This window comes from Oncorhynchus kisutch, linkage group LG10 (genome assembly GCF_002021735.2).
Source record: "Oncorhynchus kisutch isolate 150728-3 linkage group LG10, Okis_V2, whole genome shotgun sequence".
Lineage (NCBI taxonomy): Eukaryota > Metazoa > Chordata > Actinopteri > Salmoniformes > Salmonidae > Oncorhynchus > Oncorhynchus kisutch.
Window position 1 is genome coordinate 20089173 of NC_034183.2, and position 17972 is coordinate 20107144.

Below are 17972 nucleotides of genomic sequence, written 5' to 3' on the forward strand. Positions count from 1 at the left end.
CAGCAGAGAAAACCCTGACCTGTCTGCAAAACTGACACCAAGCCCAGAGGGATGAGAGGAGAGAGGGAAACCAGTGGAGTGTGACTGGGCTTAAAAAGCTAGCCTTGCTCATTTTTTCTGCTGCACCCTGCCTACCTCATCAAGTACATCCCAAGGAGGAGACAAACAAGAGAGGTTCAGAATAGGGATATTAGCTCCATTTCCCTACCAAATTCTGAACTCTACACAAAAGCACTCAAATATCCCCTCCATGCCCGTGAGGCTTGACTGTCTCTAATCACATAGTAAGTACATGCAAGATACACGCCCCTGAACTTAGCTCCTCACTGCACACCCCACCAAGCCTCTCCTCCCCTGGCTGCACCCCACCAAGCCTCTCCTCCCCTGGCTGCACCCCACCAAGCCTCTCCTCCCCTGGCTGCACCCCACCAAGCCTCTCCTCCCCTGGCTGCACCCCACCAAGCCTCTCCTCCCCTGGCTGCACCCCACCAAGCCTCTCCTCCCCTGGCTGCACCCCACCAAGCCTCTCCTCCCCTGGCTGCACCCCACCAAGCCTCTCCTCCCCTGGCTGCACCCCACCAAGCCTCTCCTCCCCTGGCTGCACCCCACCAAGCCTCTCCTCCCCTGGCTGCACCCCACCAAGCCTCTCCTCCCCTGGCTGCACCCCACCAAGCCTCTCCTCCCCTGGCTGCACCCCACCAAGCCTCTCCTCCCCTGGCTGCACCCCACCAAGCCTCTCCTCCCCTGGCTGCACCCCACCAAGCCTCTCCTCCCCTGGCTGCACCCCACCAAGCCTCTCCTCCCCTGGCTGCACCCCACCAAGCCTCTCCTCCCCTGGCTGCACCCCACCAAGCCTCTCCTCCCCTGGCTGCACCCCACCAAGCCTCTCCTCCCCTGGCTGCACCCCACCAAGCCTCTCCTCCCCTGGCTGCACCCCACCAAGCCTCTCCTCCCCTGGCTGCACCCCACCAAGCCTCTCCTCCCCTGGCTGCACCCCACCAAGCCTCTCCTCCCCTGGCTGCACCCCACCAAGCCTCTCCTCCCCTGGCTGCACCCCACCAAGCCTCTCCTCCCCTGGCTGCACCCCACCAAGCCTCTCCTCCCCTGGCTGCACCCCACCAAGCCTCTCCTCCCCTGGCTGCATCCCACCAAGCCTCTCCTCCCCTGGCTGCATCCCACCAAGCCTCTCCTCCCCTGGCTGCATCTCACCAAGCCTCTCCTCTCCTAGCTGCTCAGCTCCATGTTTCTCTGAAGTGAGGCTCTCCTGAGAGCCCTGTGGAAACAAGCGGCAGCTGCTTTTATGTTTCACCTAGTAACAGGTACAGAACTGGGAGGATGTGTTGCTGCTTCAGTCAGCCAGGCAGACAGGAGGAGGAGGAAGAGAGGATGGCACAGGAAGAACAGGATCTAGAGCAGAACTGCAAGGCTCAGCATCTACCTTGTAACCTACCTAGACCCATCTTTCTTGGATGGTGACCTAAAAACACGTGTGGCGAAGCCAGTCAGAGAGAACACACCCTGTGAAGGTAGGCTGGAATCAGGGAAAAGTAAACCAGGTCAGCTAAAGCAGCATAAACCCTCACAGAACTAATCATTCTGTTATTCTCCCAACGCACCACCTTCCCCATCTGCCGACACCATTCTACCAGTCCCCAAGCTTGCTGTCCCTCGCTCTCAGATTGTCTCACTCTTATTACCTCTCTCCTGGCTGCTCTACAGAGTGTGAATAAAAAGAGGAACATGCCCTTGAGAACAGTGGTGCACCCCACACGTCTTTGTAGACTAGAATGTGATAGAGGTGCTTTAGATGATCCTACCCAGACACACCATGGTCCTGCCTCATTTAACAGAACCCTTTTAGTGTGGGGGAGGAGAAATACAGTCACTAGTACACGCGACACCAGAACTACTGTCAAGACTGAACGGCGGTCCACTTCACAAATGCAATTAGCCTAATTACAAGCTGCAAACCAACTTGACACGATGACGAGAGGGCCTGTCAAAAACCCAGACCCTTAGTACTGTAAAAAGACAATGCAGCAATGCTGTACACATCTGTAATGGCTCTAGTATAAGGTTCCCTGGGACATGAGGACTGAATTAGCTGTGGACCAAAACACCAATCATTATTTAAACCTTTCTGACACAAAGCATTACTGGTGGGCCTATTTCCCATGGAAGTAGGCTACATGAGCAATTTATCCATGTAGGGAAAACATTGGATCTGCAAGTGCTTTGCATTCAACCTGATCCAGTCAAGGAATATCTGGAGATATGCTAAACTAGCCCAAACGTTTGCCTATTTCTGAAATAAACAGAAGCTGAAACAGGCTGCCTATCAATGGAGCTCTGTTCTCTCAGTAGGATATCACCCCCAGGCTTGGAACATGTAAGCACACGATCATAATTAGGCTGACTGTTGGAAGGAGTACTGTAAGACTACCTCTGCATGGGCCCCCTTTTCTAATGGCAGGCTCGCTCTTCACAGGGCCCCCCAGGGGCACCAGCTCGAGCAGGGCCAGGAATGGCACTGCCTCTCTCTCCTTCTCCCAGCTCTCATTTCTGTGTGCGAGCCAGGCAGCCAGGGGGGGGAAACATGACTCCATCGGCCAAGGCAGGACAGCCCAGCCCTGCGCAGGCCGCCTCCTCCATCTCTGACCAGCCTAAGGCCACCAGACTGCCACAGCCAGGTGTTGAATGAGTGTCTGTCAACTGACTGTCAATGCAGCGGCCACACATTACGTTGAAGGCAATTACTGTGCTCTCTAGCTTGCGGTTCACGGACATAACCAAGTGGTCTTTAATTGTGTTGTGCAAAAATGTACATTTTGAAATACACCATTCGTGGCAGAAATCTCATAGTTGAAATAGAATATGACCTTGTGGTTGAGGAAGTATGTATGTCACCAAAAGACAGTACAGTATGAAGATTATCAGAAACTGCTACTCCAATAGAAATCCCTGATCATGGTTGTAGGTGATGTTGGCTAGCTAAGCTCATGCGCTGAAACACGTAATCGTGTCTAACGGTCATCTCGCGCTGAATTGAGCATGTACAGGCCGTCAAATCAAAGGCATTCCTTTGCTATAAAGTAGTTTTGGATAAAAATAAAATGTGTCCATTCGTCACGTTCACGATGTTGGAGTAATAACATGTTCAAATACTTAAGACATAAGCTTGAATCTTAGTTTTTACATTTTCTTCATATAAAAGCACAATCTAAGGAATAACTTTTCACTTCCCTCACTGCCTCCTTGAACCACAAACTCTGGCCTGGTCTGCTTTGAGAGCGTTCCTGGAAGTCTTGCGATGTTGCATCTCGGGGTTTAGAAACTCTATGACATCACTTAAAGGAAGTAGGGGAGCAAAAGCTATTCCTCGTCATGACAGCCTTTGAACTCAAGCAAAACAATATGAACATCTTAAAGCTGAAGGCTCTGTTGTCGAAAGAAAAACAAGAGGGCTGTCTTTGGCCTACTCTGCTTGAGGGAACTGCTTGGGGGATGTGTTGTAGACGATAAGCGTAAAGGGCTGGCTGGCACAGTGGAAGGTTGCCAGGGACAGCTAAGCTAATAGGATTGCTGGTGTGTTAATGAAGGGAATGGGAAGACAATGCAGTCCCCAAGATGAAGAGAGCAAACATGAGAGAGGGTAGGAACAGACTGGGTCTTGATGGACAGAGCAGATCTCCCCTGAGCCCTGAGCTTGAGGGAAAGTCAGTGCTACCAGCCCAGGCAGCAGTGATTCTGCCCTCTGGCCCTGACAGAACCAATTCTCTGGGCAGGTGACTTGGGTGCTCGGTCCATGTCCCAGGGACAGGGTCAACCCGGGCGGGGATGCAGTGTTGCTGCCAGTGTCACTCAGCATTAGGATACAGACCCTGGGCTGACCGAGCTGACCAGGAAAGGCAGCCTCTCAGGCCCTAGCACTGCTGAGGACACAGCTAGTGAGAACAGGGTAGTTGTGTGTGAGTGTGTGATCCAGCAAAGAGTGTTGGCAATGGGCAAATATTTAAATGAATGCAGAACTTGGCTGAATATCTACACATTGGCAATGAATGAGATGAGTTCCCTCCATACAAATGTCAAGTGCATTGAGTATTTGGAAAAGCAGTTTAGGTTACTTCCACTTTATTCCATACTGTGTTCTATTTTAGTGTTGTTTTCAGACCTACACTATATGACCAGAAGTATGTGGACACCTGCTCGTCGAACATCTCGAACAAATCATGGGCATTAATATAGAGTTGGTCCCCCCTTTGCTGCTATAACAGCTTCCACTTTTCTGGGAAGGCTTTCCACTAGACGTTGGAATATTGCTGCAGGGACTTGCTTCCTTCAGCCACTAGAGCATTAGTGAGGTCGGGCGATTAGGCCTGGCTTGCAGTCGGCGTTCCAATTCTTCCCAAAGGTGTTCAATGGAGTTGAGGTCAGGGCTCTTTGCAGGCAGTCAAGTTCTTTCACACCGATCTTGACAAACCATTTCTGTATGGACCTGGCTTTGTGCACAGGGGCATCGTCATGCTGAACAGGAAAGGGCCTTCCCCAAACTGTTGCCCCAAAATTAGAAACACAGAATTGTCTACAATATCATTGTATGAAGCAGCGTTAAGATTTCCCTTCACTGGAACTAAGGGCCCTAGCCCAAACCATGAAAAACAGCCCCAGACCATTACTCCTCCACCAAACTTTAGAGGCGGCACTATGCATTCGGGCAGGTAGGGTTCTCCTGGCATCCGCCAAACCCAGATTCGTCTGTCAGATTGCCAGATGGTGAAGAAAGAGAAAGTCCAATGACGCTTGGCATTACGCATGGTGATTTTAGGATTGTGTGCGGCTGCTCCGCCTTGGAAACCCACTTCATGAAGCTCCTGACAAACAGTTATTGTGCTGACGTTGCTTCCAGAGGCAGTTCGGAACTTGGTAGTGAGTGTTGCAACCTAGAACAGATGATTTGTACACCCTACAGCACTCTGCAGTCCCGTTCTGTGAGCTTGTGTGGCCTACCATTTCACAGCTGAGCTGTTGTTGCCCCTAGATGTTTCCACTTCATAATAACAGCACTTACAGTTAACCGGGGCAGCTCTAACACGGAAGAAATTTGATGAACTGCCTTGTTGGAACGGTGGCATCCTATGACAGTGCCACATAGACAGTGATTGAGCTCTTCTGTAAGGTCATTCTACGTCAATGTTTGTCTATGGAGATTGCATGGCGGTGTGCTCGATTTTATACACCCGTCAGCAACGGGTGTGGCTGAAATAGACGAATCCACTAATTTGAAAGGGTGCCCACATACTTTTGTATATATAGTGTACCATCAATATTTTGTTTGGTCTGGTGACACATTCAGAGGAGTTACACCCTGATGTAAATGTTTTACTCCGGAATTGAATAGGCATACGTCATTGTTTGACTGACTCTTTTCAATAAATAAGTAAAAGCAGCACGTAACAGAGGGTTTGTCTAACCTGTGTAGATAGGGAGGGTCTTAGAACAGGGAAACTGGTTTGTTGGAGACGTTTGTTAGAAGGAACAATGAGTCACAGGCCTGCTGTGCATTTCACAGCCAAGCTGTGCATTCCTGGGCCAACAATGCTTGTACATAGCACCCACAATGCAAATGTTCCTAGCTAACACAGTGCCGGGTTAACCTACTGCGCCGCTCAGAAAAGATTGGAAGCCTAAACAGGTCTCTGAATAACTGGGATCTTTAGCTGAGCTGAAATAGATCAGAATGTATCACAAATTTGTCATTTGGAAACACTACCTCTGACTGATGCAATCAGGTGCAAACAACCCTAACTGAACAATAGTGGCGTACCTAGAAGACCCCGTCATTAGTCTAGGTTATCTTTATTCACAAACCTTCATTCAGAAAGAGTTCACATTTACAACATAGGCCTACTACTGTAGTTTAAAAAAAATACATGAAAAAAAGCACTTTGCCCGACCTACTTCCAGTGGTTGAAAAAGTACCCAATTCTCATACTTGAGTAAAAGTAAAGACAGCTTAATAGAAAATGACTAAAGTAAAAGTGAGTCAACCAGTAAAATACTACTTGAGTAAAAGTTTAAAAGTATTTGGTTTTAAATATACTTAACTATCAAAAGTCAATGTAATTGCTAAAATGTACTCAAGTATCAAAAGTTATTTCAAATTCCTTATATTAAGCAATTTTCTTGTTTTTATTTATTTCATACATTTTTTCATTATTTACGGAGAACCAGGGGCACGCTCCATATGAAGCCTATGTGTTTAGTGAGTCCGCCAGATCAGAAGCAATAGGGATGACGACCAGGGCTGTTCTCTTGATAAGTGCAGGAATTTGACACGTTTCCTGTCCTGCTAAGCATTCAAAATGTAACAAATACTTTTGGGTGTCAGGGAAAATGTATGGAGTGAAATAAAAGTAAAAGTTGACAAAAAATTCAAATAGTATACCTCAGAAATCTACTTAAGTAGTACTTTAAAGTATTTTTTACTTAAGTACTTTACACCACTGCCTACTTTGATGCCTGTTTATCGTTGTAACGAGAGCTCTTGCCCTATACCGGGAAGGAAAATGCTCACCATCTTCAACAGTTATGCAAATATAGGCTAAAATAAATGCAACATGTAAAGTGTTGGTCCCATGTTTCACGAGCTGAAATAAAAGGCGCCAGAAGTTTGCCATATGCACAAAAAGCTTATTTCTCAAATTCTGTGCACAAATGTGTTTACATCCCTGACAGTGAGCATTTCTCATTTGCCAAGATAATTAATCCACGTGACAGGTCTGGCATATCAAGAAGCTGATTAAAAAGCATGATCACATGTACACCTTGTGCTGGGGACAATGAAATGCCACTCTAAAATGTGCAGTTTTAGAAAAAGGTGTATGTATGTATGTATGTATGTATGTATGTATGTATGTATGTATGTATGTATGTATGTATACATACATACATACACCTGTTGCATTTGACAAATAACCTTTGATTTGAAGGAGATGTGTCATGCTACATGAGGCAAATGGGTCACACCAGATACTGACTAGTTCTGATCAACACCCCTACTTTTTATTTTATATCTGTGACCAACGGGTGCAGATCTGTACTACCAGTCATGTGCAACCAATAGATTAGAGCCTAAAGAATGTATTTAATTGACTGATTTCGTAATATGAACTGTAATTTAGTAAAATCGTAGAAATTATGCATGTTGCTTTTATATTTTTCTTCAGTGTACTTTCTGAGCTAGGCAAGTAATGAAGAGGTCTAACCTACTGCACTTCCCTCTGTGAGCTATACCACCCCCTGTTGCCGAGCAAAACAGAGGACATGAGCCTTCTTTTACACAAAGGTCTTAGGCAGGCTAAACAATACCCTTACACACAAATAGAATACTTAAACTGCAGTAAGTTAGTGACTGCAGTCAATTGTGGTATTGTTGAAACAGTTATTGCAGCATAACTGCAGTGTACTGCACTTGAACTGCAGTTATACCAAATATACCGGTAACTAACCTAAGATATCTCATCTGCGTCATTTCCAATGGGAGTAAATTTACTATAGTGGGCAGAACAAGCAAGGAGGTGGGCAGAGCACGAGCTAGCGAGATCCTATTGGCATGTTTTAGCATGCATTTGCATATATCTGTTAGGGAACATCTTCTCTATGAATTGCGTGTGTGCAATAACTCAATTGACCCTTGCACTCCTAAACAACAGAATTTTTTGAAACTTTGGCAAAGTCTACAAAACTTATTGCACAGTGTTCGTAACAGATTCTGGTTCAGGGAAAATAAACTTGCATTGAGATCTAATGTTTCATCAATGAGAAAATTTGCAGAATGTCAGAAAAGTTTTATCTACAGTGCCTTGCGAAAGTATTCGGCCCCCTTGAACTTTGCGACCTTTTGCCACATTTCAGGCTTCAAACAAAGATATAAAACTGTATTTTTTGTGAAGAATCAACAACAAGTGGGACACAATCATGAAGTGGAACGACATTTATTGGATATTTCAAAAACTGAAAAATTGGGCGTGCAAAATTATTCAGCCCCTTTACTTTCAGTGCAGCAAACTCTCTCCAGAAGTTCAGTGAGGATCTCTGAATGATCCAATGTTGACCTAAATGACTAATGATGATAAATACAATCCACCTGTGTGTAATCAAGTCTCCGTATAAATGCACCTGCACTGTGATAGTCTCAGAGGTCCGTTAAAAGCGCAGAGAGCATCATGAAGAACAAGGAACACACCAGGCAGGTCCGAGATACTGTTGTGAAGAAGTTTAAAGCCGGATTTGGATACAAAAAGATTTCCCAAGCTTTAAACATCCCAAGGAGCACTGTGCAAGCGATAATATTGAAATGGAAGGAGTATCAGACCACTGCAAATCTACCAAGACCTGGCCGTCCCTCTAAACTTTCAGCTCATACAAGGAGAAGACTGATCAGAGATGCAGCCAAGAGGCCCATGATCACTCTGGATGAACTGCAGAGATCTACAGCTGAGGTGGGAGACTCTGTCCATAGGACAACAATCAGTCGTATATTGCACAAATCTGGCCTTTATGGAAGAGTGGCAAGAAGAAAGCCATTTCTTAAAGATATCCATAAAAAGTGTTGTTTAAAGTTTGCCACAAGCCACCTGGGAGACACACCGAACATGTGGAAGAAGGTGCTCTGGTCAGATGAAACCAAAATTTTACTTTTTGGCAACAATGCAAAACGTTATGTTTGGCGTAAAAGCAACACAGCTCATCAGCCTGAACACACCATCCCCACTGTCAAACATGGTGGTGGCAGCATCATGGTTTGGGCCTGCTTTTCTTCAGCAGGGACAGGGAAGATGGTTAAAATTGATGGGAAGATGGAGGGAGCCAAATACAGGACCATTCTGGAAGAAAACCTGATGGAGTCTGCAAAAGACCTGAGACTGGGACGGAGATTTGTCTTCCAACACGACAATGATCCAAAACATAAAGCAAAATCTACAATGGAATGGTTCAAAAATAAACATATCCAGGTGTTAGAATGGCCAAGTCAAAGTCCAGACCTGAATCCAATCGAGAATCTGTGGAAAGAACTGAAAACTGCTGTTCACAAATGCTCTCCATCCAACCTCACTGAGCTCGAGCTGTTTTGCAAGGAGGAATGGGAAAAAAATTCAGTCTCTCGATGTGCAAAACTGATAGAGACATACCCCAAGCGACTTACAGCTGTAATCGCAGCAAAAGGTGGCGCTACAAAGTATTAACTTAAGGGGGCTGAATAATTTTGCACGCCCAATTTTTCAGTTTTTGATTTGTTAAAAAAGTTTGAAATATCCAATAAATGTCGTTCCACCTCATGATTGTGTCCCACTTGTTGTTGATTTTTCACAAAAAAAATACAGTTTTACATCTTTATGTTTGAAGCCTGAAATGTGGCAAAAGGTCACAAAGTTCAAGGGGGCCGAATACTTTCGCAAGGCACTGTAGCTCCATCTTCTCTGTTATGTGGCTGGCAGGTAGCCTATCGGTTAGAGAATTGGGTCAGTAACCGAAAGGTCGCTAGTTCAAATCCCCTATCTGCCTTTGAGCAAGGCACATAACCCTAATTGTGTCACAGTCACTATTTGAAATGGCAGACCCTGGCAGTGACCCAACTCTGAGGGATACGCAAAAAAATTTATTTCCAATTTACACACGTGTACATGTGTGAAATCAGACAAAGAATCATTATTATCCCACTTACTGCCACTGGACTTCCTCTCATCACCATATTTGAATGTTCTAAACAGAGGCTTCAGATTTATACATCCTGTGTGACATCTGGCCGTGGTTATAGTGCACTTTAACTGCAGTTACACTGCAAAATTCATGCAGTTATACTGCACTCTGACTGCAATCTTTTTTCATAAGGGTAGGGATTACAAGATAATGGAGAAAGAAAATGTTTCTCACAATCTGTATCTGTCTTTAGACCTGTTTTCCAATAGAGCGATTGAATTATGTCTGTATGGACAGTTTTGGTAAGTTATTCATACTTGTTGTGGTTATTTTTTACTTTTGAACTTAAATCTGCCACACTGGTTAGTACTATAATACAGTAGCTACAACCAGATATAAATTTTAGACTAAATGGTAAACAACCCTTGTTAATACATAGAGTTAGGGGTACTATCGACATACAGATGAGTTTGTTTCTAGTTGCCTTTGCTGAGAGGGACACACAAACTCTGCAGGTTGGATGCTAAGTCAGTTAAACCCCAGTGAGAGAAAAACCCAAATGTTCAGTCTACAAGAAACAAACACACCATCGTTTGAGTGTTTACAATCCAAATATCAATAAGAAAATATATGTAGATATTGAGACTAGGCTATAATTCTAGGTGCTTAGAGTGACAGCTGGGCGATATACTGTATTTGACGATATACCGGTATTGATGCATGGACCGGTTTGGGTTTTTACTTTACCTTCTTTAACGGTATTTTAATTTCGTTAAACGTGATACTCTGTGTGTAACGTTGACTTTTATAGTTTACTTCGCTACTTGAGTCATCTCTCCATGCCGCTTTCCACATAGACCTAGCCCCACTCCGTCACTCAAGAAGCTCATTTGTTGTTCCTCGACCACAAGACACTTGCGTTCAGTCTGCATAGTCAATGCAGCACATTTAACAATGTTGATAACAATGATGTTCACTTTGCTTCTTAATATAACTCCACTAATGTTTATAATTACACGATTAGTTTGTTTCTAAAATATGCAAAAAGCTAGTTTGTATTTTTCATAACAAGTTGGGCCTAAATCTTATTAGCCGCTAATGCTAATCACTAGCTAGCTAATAAATGTACTGAGTCAGAGCTATATTAGTATTAGCTATACAGCCTAATACTAGTGATGGTGGAGACCTAAATCAGCATTTTGTTAGTGCCACAGTTTATTCTAAAACGATGAGGAATTCACAAAGCAAGAATAATAAAGCTAAATGAAGTAGCTAAAAGAAAACATTAAATGTAGCCAAAGATTATAGGGTCCCCTAGGAAACACTTAACACGTTGGTTCCTACCCTTTCACAATAACTCCTCCCTGGAATTTTAATTTGTTGTCATGTCAAACACTATTCAAAGCGCCCTCTATTATATTCTAACTATATAAATTAAAATAATCATTATATTGCCATGATTCCAACAGTTCACTCAAGTGTTTTGCTCTAAATCACAAGTCTAATCGTAATTGCAACATTTGGTTAAAAATAAGGCCTAGATTGTTTGCCCATATCGTGCAGTCCTATGTGGCAGTGTGGAAATGCTCTCAAATCAGTGTAGGAAATGCAGAAGTGTATGAAAATGCAGAAAATTATTAAAACAATCAGAATGGAGAAATACCTATTTAAATCACTTAGAATGTATGTTGCCACCATACGGTCATGCACTACTAATAAAGCAAATTTAAAACGGTCCATTTCATTTTAAATACTGTGATATATATTGGCCATGTCACCCAGCCCAACTGAGTCCATTTCAAACAGGATGGACAATGCTACCAGCTGCTATTGCTTAATAACTATGAAAACGAAGGAACCGTTTGATGGCTTATAGATATCGGCAGCTTTAGTTCTAAAAAACTGAAATAAGTTACCCCTGGTTAGTTCAGCCATTCCAATGGGGGAAATTAAGGGGGAAAGAATGAGGTTTTGAGATAAATACATAAAATAAGGTCTGAGGTTAACAAAGGTTTACGAGATATTATACGTTTTATTCTATGAGTTAATATCAGTCAGTTAACCAGACCTTTATGAACTATGAAGACGTTACGTGCTTGTTTGGATACATAAATGCTTCATAATAAACTAAATGTGATCATCTCAGCGTATCAACAAAAAAAACATGAATTACCCCATAGGCCTTGGCCAACGAGCCAGTTAGTGCCAACAAATAGACACCATTACTACTGCACTATATAAGAAAATACAATAGAAATAGGTCCGATTTGATCTTTATCATTATCAGCAGATGTGTATCCATTACGTTTCTCTCTGCCCCCATGGCAAAATGTGTTGGCGGGGGCACTGGAGATGGGGGTCGGGGCCCCAAAAGCGGAAGTCCGGCCCTGCTGAATACAGTGATAAGTTGACAATGTCCGTTTCCTCCAAAGTTTTCCATGAAAACGTTAACATGTTTTGTGGATCGTCACATGTTGCTCGAGCTGGCCATCTCAAACTAAGCCAGGTTGGTTGTCAATCGTTAGCTACGTCACAACCAAAAGTGACAAAATATAACTCTTCTCGCCATAATATTTGCAGACGTTCGACTGTAACTTAGGGGCAAGAGAACACTGACCAGGCACAATTTGTTCTGGTTAACCAAGGTTGGACAAAACAACTGCGATAACTATATGGGTGATTTGATGGCCATCTTAAATATTCAGCAATTCCATACTCACCTTAAAATAACCTCCCTCGTAGTGAGTATTTGGGGGTCCAAATATTGCAACTTCCCAGTTGTACAAGTCCGACTCGTCCACTAAAGTTATCCTGAACCCTTCAACTGGCTCATCTTGAAGACTTTTCATCTCTAACATGAGTGCTTTTTGGGAACTGGCTACATGATGTCCATGAGCCATAGTCCGCGACGATCTGTATAAACAAAAACCTATCTAGACCTTTTTAGAGAACGGTAGTTATCTAATTCCACCACAACCAACACCTGAGAAACCTTTTGATTGTTCACACGTTTCCTCACATCTACAAAAATGTCGTCTGTTATTACGTTCGCGTTCGGTTCTCTTCCACTGTGATCGAACAAACCAACGCGTAAACCTCTCGCTGACAACCAACCAACCCACAAACCCAAAGCTAGCTTGCTACAGTAGTTACTCCCTGTTGAGTAAGATCCTAATTTACCGTAAGACAGAATTGCTCGAAGTAAATTTTAGTGGTCAAAGCAAACTAGAAAACAAACAAATTAACGGCTGTCTGAGTAGGGATCTCCCCTCAATTATACAACAGTAGCTACTTCACGGTGTCGCCACTAAAGTCGCTCAAGCTGGTCCCACAAAGCTTGATGCCATGAGTAGTGAAGTGCTCGCAAAGCTTTCTGGGAGTTGGTGTTATTGAAAAGGCACAACACTTATTCGGCATTAATAGTTTAAGCAAGGTTAAAATATTGTTTCGGTCTGCAATTGAATTCTTCAGAATCATGAAGCCCGAAACGTTAATATTTTAATCTCGTCCAAAAAATATATATGTTGGGAATGTTTTGTGGTTGCAACTCCACTTCTTTCCATATGGGAATTGAAGTTAGACAGTACCTACACACAGCCTCCAAATCACTTAGGCTATATTGACATTTATAATTTAAAGGAACTTGCACACATAGAAAGAATAAGCAGTTTCACACAAAGTACTGTATTAGTTATTGGGGAAGGCAGGTTTTTGGGAAAGGCCACTCTAGTGCATGCTGAAGTGAGATGTTGGCCAACTAAATATCCTTGATACGGTAGTATTTGCATATCCTTTGAATATACAGCATGTTTGATACACAGAGATAAGATGTGAATAAAAAGCCTGAAATAATTATATGTGGGAGTTTATTGGTTCACCTTAACACAGATTACAGCAGCTCAGCCTTTATTTCAATTTGGGTACACTTCTCTGTTCTAAAAGTGAATGTTCATAATATATGACTAATTTTGACTTGCTCATGTAGTCCCCTCTTAAAACATATTACATCATATAGCTGGAGAATAGACAATGAAGGAGTTGGACCAGACCTTCAAACAAGGAGAAATGAGAATATATTTTAATGTCATAAGCCAAACGCCGCAAGATAATCACTATAATTGACCAGAAAAAAGTATTAAGACAGTGGGTAGCTTCTCTGAACTGTATCACAAGACCTTTTCTTCTCTACTCCTCTCAGCGCCATGACACCAAATATAACCTCCTTCCCCTGATGTTAAATCATTCAAAATATTCAAACTTATAATAGATAAAAATACAACACCATCAAAAACTGCAGCATGATTAATTCAACTTTCACTTCATATAAAAAAAAACTATAAAAGAAAAAGACAACCAAGAAATGACAAGGGAGTTTTGTATGTGTGTGAGTGTCCTTGGATAGGGGAAATATATATATCTTTTTAAGTATACATTTCCTAATCATGCAAGATACACATTTTTATGAAATACTCTGCACAGAACTTTTTAATTAGTACAACATATGATTACAAGTAATTTTTTCATTGCCATTCTATAACTTAAATCAATCAAAGCACTTTTCCAGGAAGGATATGGTTTTGCGGATAACATCCCTGTATGTTCTTCACTTTGTACTCACACTAACATGGTGCAGAAGAAACTCATGGAATGGCTCATCTACACTTGTAAGAAAGGAATGTGGGTAAGTTGGAATACAAACAAAACATGATGGGATCAGTTTAAAGTTGCTACTACATCGTGCTGGACCAGGCAGTGAGACGCGTTGAGTGTAACTAGACAGCAAGTACCTCTGAGCAAGTCATGAAAGGAAGAAGCCATTTAAATGATGACCCTTCATGTTCATCATTATGCCAATGCACATGTGGCAGCAGGGTAGTTCTGAGAGAAGAGAACACTGAAGTAACATCGGTTTATGACTATCAGTGACATGTAGGATGTATTGTATAGTGCGAGAGTTAGTGGCACAGACACAAGAGGTTTGGATGATATGAAAGACAAACGTCTTGACTGACGACTTGTTGGCTTTCTCAAGAAAGATACAGTAAACAAGAAGCCACATTGGTTAATACTGATTCAAAATAAAATGTATCAACTAAGTACCATTGATATCCCAGAATGAATTATGACTAGAATAGCCTTCCATCCCCATAGGTGATCTCAAACTAAGCCTATCAACACATAGGATAACTTTAACAGTTAAGTATGGAGAGCCTGCTATTATAGCAAAGCCACGTGAGCTGCAATATGTGATAGCTGGCCTTCATTTTCCACAAGTTCTATATTACTTTGTCACTCATTTCAGATACTGTAGACATGCCTGAGGCAAGAGAGAGTGGCAGATGAGCAGTACAATACCCTTCCACGATTACAGCATAATCAAAGCGATAAATCATACAATTGTAAAAAGACGCCCTTCTACCCATGTCTATAATAAGAGACAGAGTAAGGAAGCCGGACAATGTTCACTTTTGGAAAAGGTTGCAGAAACATACTTTGTGCCAGTGTGTCTAAGTTCGGACCTGGTCAAAGTGTAACCGCCTGCATTCTCTTTTCCCAATAAACTCTTAGTGTAACTTTCCAGCTCAGGCATTTAAAATTCTTATAGGGATTGATATGTTCCTGTGACACAGGTCAAACTGAAGCTGAGCATAGTTGAAGCATGGAGGAGTGACACCAGAGGGTAGGTCAGTCTCCTTCAGACATGAGATCAGGTCAGGTAGGATTTCAGCTCAGAGGTCAGCTCAGAGCAGTTTAAAGTTGACATGACATTTCCAACGGGCCAGTCAGAAGAAGTCACACATTCTACAGGACTATAGTAGAGAGTAGCAGTAACACGCTGATGTTTAATGCAACAGGGGGAAAGGCGGAGACGGACGTCAGAAAACAAAAACAGCAACAAACAAAAACAAATCAAGACAGTGAAAACACAATTCAACCAACAACAAAAAAAGGCCAGTTGTCAGATTACATTACCATCACAGACTGTAATGACGATGAGAGAGAGTGGAGGGGGGAGCAGGGAAAACCAGTTTGAAACTAAAAGCGCACAGAGGGGGTTTGTATAGAGCAAATCAGTGAAGGAGAAAGAGCAGTTCTGAGTGCAAGAGGGGCGTCAAGGAAATGTGTGATTCTGAGGACTAATTAATAGGGTGAACCTGGGAGTGCCAGCCGCAGTGTTTGTAACATGATTACATGTGTTTCAGTGAGGGAGGGGTTGAGCAGGGGGTAGGGGGGCACACCAAGGGGCTGTCAGACACAATCAGCATTGAGAGAAGGTCAGCTTGATCTCATCCAGCACATTCCTAAGCAGGCCCGGCTCGTCACATTTAGCATCGATAGACACGGTCTGATCAGCCTGAGACGGACAGGGACACAGACAGACAGAGAGGGCAAACGTTACAAGGATGTCTGAGGAGAAGATCTCATTTGAGTAAAATGGAGACCAATATTTGGATGTCTGGCCCCCTGACTGACAAGGAGGAATGGAGCTACTTACAGTTTTGACCAGCAGACACACATGGTGACCCTGGATTGACCTGCTGTACATGGAGGCACAGGAATCAATCCTCTCCACCACTGGTTGAGACAGGAACACAACCGTAAGCTCATTAAACAACTCAAAATCTAAAAGGTCTTTATTTACCACATCAAGTTAATGTTCATTCAAAGAGGGAGATTTCTGCAAGACGACACAGTGAACTACAAATCACCTCAATAAATATGTCCACTCTCCACCTAATACCTCCCAATGCCCTACCCTCTCCCCCTGTATTCCCCAGTCCCAGTGTACCCACCAGAGAAGTGGTGGTGGAAGCAGATCCTAGCCAGTAGATGGTGGAAAGGCTGGTTGATTCCCTCCAGCTTCAGAGAGCTTCCCTTGAGGTCCCCTGACTCCAACAGCTTAGCATACGCGTCACTGTAAACAACAACAATCACATTCACTACGCATCACATACTAGCTCACAAGCAGTTTAATCTGAAGTTCAGATCAGGGCACAGCACACTAAGCCAATAGCTCCAAATCTACAGTTAGGTAACGTTCATTATTATTAAAACAGCAGAATGAGGTTCTTTGGGGACAGCTAGCAGCACTGACCTGTAGCAGGGAGTGGTGATCAGGTATGAGGTGCAGGTAAAGTGCAGTTTAAAGTCTAGTTTCTCATGAGTGGAGGAATCCTCAGTCTGTGGGAGAACATTATAACAGCAGAAGGTTAACAATACACTTTTACAAGTGAGGAAAAAGGTTAGTAGAACCTTGAGCAGTGAAATAGACTGTACCCAGAGTCAAAGAGGGATAGTGGGGGAATGTGAGGCCTTTGTGGAGAGCAATACTTACCTTGACTATGAAGGTGAGGGTTCCCTTCAGTTTCTGAGGCATCACAATGCTCTGCACTGAGAAGATGAACCGTGCCTCGCTAGAGATCCCTGAGGAACAAGATACATTTTTTTTATTTGTTTGGATGTAAATTGGGAATGGGAATATTTGGATGGGAATTTAGCTCTTATTTCAATAAGTTTCCATAGCTTTTTCCTCCTCCCAGTCTCTCCTGCTTCCTCACCGGGGGGCAGATGGAAGGGCACGGTGAGGCTGTCATGTGGGCCGGCTCCCTCAGGCCGCTGCAGCTTGGAGTTGAGAGAGTCCATCACATTGAACTCCATGGACTTGATGAAACTGTCACACTTATTTTCAAAGATGACAGAGACCACCACCTGGCTACCGTCATGCAGGTTCCCCTGGATGTCACACACCTAAAGAGGGAAAGAGAGAGGGATGAAGCGGAGGTCAACCCACCCCATAGCCAGCAGTGTTCACATAAGGAGCCCAGCAAATTTACTTGCATGCAAACCAGCAAATCGATTCAACCATTCCGATCCCAACATGAATCCCATGTGATTTTTATGAAGCAACCTGGAAACAGCACTGATAGGACAGTAGAATCATAACATCACACACTCAAAGAGGATGCCCCTGGCTTATGGTGTTGTGAATAATAGTTACATTTTCCAATATACACATCTCTGCATAACAGCTTGGTTATCACAGGGTGATTAAGCCAGGGGGCACAGTCTGAGAAAAAGCACAACCACACAGAACATCTAGAAGATTCTCCTGTAAAACCCATAGCCTGCAGTTCATAGAACTTCACCCAATACCTCATCAGCATCCTGCTTCATCTTGAAAGAGAGAAAAATAGGGAGCATAAGGAGGGGTCCACTTACAGTATATACAGTGCATTCGGAAAGTATTCAGACCCCTTGACTTTTCCCACATT

The 17972-nt window shown here is 43.4% G+C and overlaps 2 protein-coding genes across 5 annotated transcripts in view; both read right to left on the bottom strand.

Annotated features, from left to right (window-relative positions):
• LOC109897877 (ubiquitin-conjugating enzyme E2 R2-like) overlaps positions 1 to 13081 on the bottom strand; it is a 40604-nt gene extending 27523 nt beyond the window's left edge. The window contains exon 1 of the mRNA XM_020492509.2: positions 12420 to 13081. Within this exon, the coding sequence (XP_020348098.1) occupies positions 12420 to 12599 (180 nt within the window). The 5' untranslated portion in view covers positions 12600 to 13081. The remainder of the gene's footprint in view (positions 1 to 12419) is intronic.
• Positions 13082 to 13548: 467 nt separating this feature from the next.
• Positions 13549 to 17972, bottom strand: part of LOC109897878 (AP-3 complex subunit delta-1) — a 44652-nt gene continuing 40228 nt past the window's right edge. For 2 of the 4 annotated variants that reach the window (XM_031833281.1, XM_031833280.1), the window contains exons 28-34: positions 17854 to 17874; positions 17259 to 17448; positions 17036 to 17124; positions 16796 to 16881; positions 16494 to 16615; positions 16196 to 16275; positions 13549 to 16054 (exon numbers count right to left, since the gene is read on the bottom strand). In XM_031833281.1, coding sequence (XP_031689141.1) covers positions 15959 to 16054; positions 16196 to 16275; positions 16494 to 16615; positions 16796 to 16881; positions 17036 to 17124; positions 17259 to 17448; positions 17854 to 17874 — 684 coding nt within the window. In that variant the 3' untranslated portion in view covers positions 13549 to 15958. The remainder of the gene's footprint in view (positions 16055 to 16195; positions 16276 to 16493; positions 16616 to 16795; positions 16882 to 17035; positions 17125 to 17258; positions 17449 to 17853; positions 17875 to 17972) is intronic. The other 2 variants (XM_020492510.2, XM_020492511.2) reach the window with 1 other exon arrangement.